General features: G+C 37.4%; 1 protein-coding gene across 1 annotated transcript; it reads right to left on the bottom strand.

Annotated features, from left to right (window-relative positions):
- Positions 1 to 331: 331 nt before the first annotated feature.
- On the bottom strand, positions 332 to 3,133 carry LOC105045566 (NADPH:quinone oxidoreductase). The gene is made up of 3 exons (XM_010923899.4): positions 2,969 to 3,133; positions 2,700 to 2,891; positions 332 to 864 (listed from the first exon to the last, which is right to left on the bottom strand). Exons 1-3 carry the CDS (start codon positions 3,099 to 3,101, stop codon positions 560 to 562), a joined length of 630 nt encoding a protein of 209 aa, XP_010922201.2. The 5' UTR covers positions 3,102 to 3,133; the 3' UTR covers positions 332 to 559.
- Positions 3,134 to 3,947: the final 814 nt, after the last annotated feature.

The following is a 3,947-nucleotide window of genomic DNA, read 5'->3' on the forward strand; positions in this document are numbered from 1 at the left end:
TTACATTTCCTTATGAAATGATACCAGCTATAATCAATGTCTTCGATGTCCAAGCAAAGAACATACATCAATCATCAACTTTCTTTTCATCCTGCGGTGTCATAGGCAAAGAATAAATTGAAAAAGAATAGAATAGGAAACTTTGGAACAAAAATGTTAGAAGAAAACAATCCGTGCCAAGAATGACATTGCAAGATTATACATGACTGGCAAGTATACAATAGATCTATTAATCAAAAAAAAAAAAAAATACAATAGATCTGGAGTCGAACAGTAAGCAATAATTCGTTTTTGTAGTTCTGTGTATCTTATGCCATAAACACCAAAAGTATAGTTCAAATACCAATCTGAATTATTCCATGAGAGATTTCTCCAAAAAATCAATGAAAAAGGACAAATATTTGACAGCTAACAAACCTGTACTGATATTTTCCTCACTGAGACATATCTGACTAGGATGATGCTAGCAGTAAGCACAAAAGGTCAAACAAAAATGGTCACATAAAATATAACAGAGAAGACTAATTTAGAATATTTTGATGTGCAACAAAGTTCTAACTTAGGATCTGTGAGACAGCCTATGGGTAAATGCCTGTAATGACAAGAGGACACGTTTTAGCTGTTCCTTTTTTTCAGGATCTATCAAATTCCCATCGCTGTCAAACTTCATTGGAGGCTCAAATGCTTTAATGAATAATTCAGGCTTGTTGATGAAATGAAGATCGAGAAAGACCCCAACTTGACGCAGATGGTACTGTGCGCGACTTCCTCCAGAGCCTCCTGCAGCACTTACTACAGCGGCAGGCTTGTCCGCCCAAACATTTGGGGGTCTAGAGGCCCAGTCCATAGCATTCTTCAGAGGAGCTGCAAATTCACAAGAATGGAATTACTTTAGAGGCATTCCCATGTTTCCACGGACAGATTACAGTAAATTTCTATATTCACTTATTGTCCAGGTCTACAAATGCTGACGTACCTGCTATTTTGTAGAAGGAAAAACAAGAATATTAGTTCTATGTAAAAGCGTGATCTATATTGGATATTGTTCTTCTGACATTTCAGAAAAGATTGATTAAGTAAGACTTAAACTGGAAATAGTTGGAGATAATGACTCTGTTAATCAGAAAAATCAGCAGAACTGAGTTGTCCTATTATCGCAGCTGGTGACTTGCACCTTAATCGTTAGTTTTATATAGAATCAATTTCACATGTTGGAGTTCCTCTAGTTCCACGAACCAATACATTTATTGCTGTGTGTTTTGGTCTTATTTTCTGAATTTCAACATCGAGAATTCATCAAAATATGCTAAAAGTTGAAGCAGGTCAACCAAGATTTGCAATCTCGGTACCCGTTACCATACCAGTTCCTCACTAATTCGATACTGTATGATATGCGCTTCATACTGAAATGGCTGTCGAACTATTTTTTTTCATTTTTTATCTCAGTACACCTCGGTGCAAGTTGGTATGCCTCGGTACACATCAGTATAGGATGATATAGGGCATGTACCAACCCAAACATGAGTTTCGTATCATTTCCGTTCGGGTATGATGCGGTGTACCCCTTATTAGCAGTTTGGGGTGGTACAACAATCCATTAGTTTAACCATTAGTTTCCCTAGCTCGTTTCTCGATATAACTTGATCAATCAGCTTTCTTGAAGAGGATCTTGGAGAAATTTTTGCATAAAGCTGTAATTCTAGCTAGATCAGACAATCACATTAAATGTAAGGCTGAGGCTTAAATTGGCTCTTCAGGAATTCATTATCCTGTGCATCATCCACTTGGACATATACTCCTATCTCTCTATTTTTTTGTTTTGTTTTTTTTTTTTCCAGGAGGCTACATGCTAAGCACCTTTGCCCTTTCATATGCTTATTTTCCTCGATCATTGCTAGTCAACAATCAACTATCCAAGTTTGCATGCTCGTAGCAAGTCAAGGATATGGTCCCCATAGAGAAAGCCGCACAACTACCGTTCATTTCTCATATCCTATTTCTCTTGGGAAGTAGAAAGAAAAAGGAAGGAAAAGAGAGCTATAAAAAATGATAGAATTTCTTCTTTTATTCTCCCTTCTCCTCTAATCCCTTTTCTTTGGTTTTAGGAAGATTATTTGCCAGCCTCGAACTCAACCTTTGCCTCTGGAACATCATGATATCCTCCCTTTGCTGATCATTTGCAAGAAAGGTCTGGAAAGAAATTCAAATCGAAAACCAACTCCGAATCTTGTTTCCAAGTTGGATATAAACACTTTTGCAAATTCATCTTTTTGATTGGATCCTTAATAGAATCGAAACATAAAGAAAGTTTAAAAATTACTTAAGTTTCTATCTAATGCAAGAAATAACTTAAGAGCACTTATTATCTGAAAGTGATTTATTCTGGAGACCATGTCAAGATTCACATTGTTTTTCATTATGACAATTGGTGATGATATACCTTTGCACAACTTTATGCACTCTTTTGTTACTCGTCCATTATTAGCACTTCAAGCAAGAACTGGTTGCGGCATGCACCCCCAAAAATTAAATTGTCATGCACATCAAGTTGGCATAGTTCTTCCCTACCGAAATTTTTCCGAAGCAAACAACTGAATCATCCTTACAGATGAGAAAAATGGAACATAATCTTGAAACCAGCACTCAACTCAATAACTGTAGAACAAAAACAGAGCCAGAGGGCTGGAACAATTCATTACCTGGGATGGAGTAGTTGTACTCTGGTGAAGCAAAGAGGATGCTGTCTGCTTCAAGGATCTTCTGTCGGAAAGCCTCGACAAGTGGAGGACACTTGCCATCAATCTCGAGGTCGGGGTTGCAGAAGGGAAGGAGCTCAATATCCACATGCTCTATCTCCATTCCAGGAATAGATTCATTGCAGAGCTCAATGGCTTCACTCCACAACAAAAAGGGAGTCAGTGTTAGCGAGATAAAACAAGTAGAAGAAGAAAGAAGAAACAAAGCTGACCACAGCGAATGAGGCCGCGGTTGAAGGAAGCTTTGCGGACAGAGCCGCAGATGGCTGCAACCCTGATGACCGGTTTCGCTGCCAGCGCTGCCGCTGCTGCTTCCATCTCTTCCTTGTTTCCAAGGTTACACATGTGGTATATATGGCAGTGGCGGTTTCACGGAAAGGAAAGAAATCATTTTACGTAATGTTGTGGCAGGGAATCGCTGTTGAACCTGACGTAGGCTGTCACATACGCCTCGACGTTGAGGACAGAGGCATGGTGCTGCAAGAAACTTCTAAGTGTCACCCATTTCAATCATGTTTAAATTGAAGACTAAAAAAGAAAATTATTTTTTTATCAAGCATATGCGGTAAAAATTTTGGATTAAAAAATTTTTTTGTGCTTCGCATGCATGCGGTGATTGATTCACGCATGAATCCAATGAAATTTTTTTTTTTCGTATACCGTCCGACCTTGTGTATGAGTCAATCACTGTAGATGCGGTGCAAAAAAATTTTTTTTTCGGCTTATCTGGATAGAGTCATCGATTTTTTTGGATCACACTTTTGTCTTCTTGGGCTTCAGCTGTGATAGGATGATGTTCATGGAGCTGGTGCTGGAACATTCTCTGCACCATATACTGTTTATCCTATACTACCCTTGACTAATAAAGTTCCATACATACATTACCAAAAAAAAAAAAAAAAAAATCTTTACCCTTCATTCTTCAATGATTAGAATGATCTCTTTCAAATTTGAATTTATTCATTTAGAATCTGAGCTCTTCTATCTTTTATTTATTTTTTTTTATTTATTTTATTTTTTTAATTTTATTTTTTTATTTTATTTTGTTTTTTTTTTTTTATTCCTTTTCAGTCTCTATGGAAACCACACCACCTACCTCCCACACCTCACCAATCTCAGTACTAACCAGTGAATTGAAAGCTGCTCCAACCTCTTACCTTTTTGATCTTTAAGCATTCTAAGGCTAAGATG

Source organism: Elaeis guineensis, chromosome 5 (assembly GCF_000442705.2).
Source record: "Elaeis guineensis isolate ETL-2024a chromosome 5, EG11, whole genome shotgun sequence".
Lineage (NCBI taxonomy): Eukaryota > Viridiplantae > Streptophyta > Magnoliopsida > Arecales > Arecaceae > Elaeis > Elaeis guineensis.

What these genes read in the sequence shown, in the direction of transcription:
- LOC105045566 (XM_010923899.4), bottom strand. Translation starts at nt 3,101, where the DNA reads ATGTGTAACCTTGGAAACAAGGAAGAGATGGAAGCAGCAGCGGCAGCG. An exon ending in CCGCGGCCTCATTCGCTGTG is followed by an intron (nt 2,892 to 2,968) that starts GTCAGCTTTGTT and finishes TGTGGAGTGAAG; the next exon opens with CCATTGAGCTCTGCAATGAA. An exon ending in GTACAACTACTCCATCCCAG is followed by an intron (nt 865 to 2,699) that starts GTAATGAATTGT and finishes GTGAATTTGCAG; the next exon opens with CTCCTCTGAAGAATGCTATG.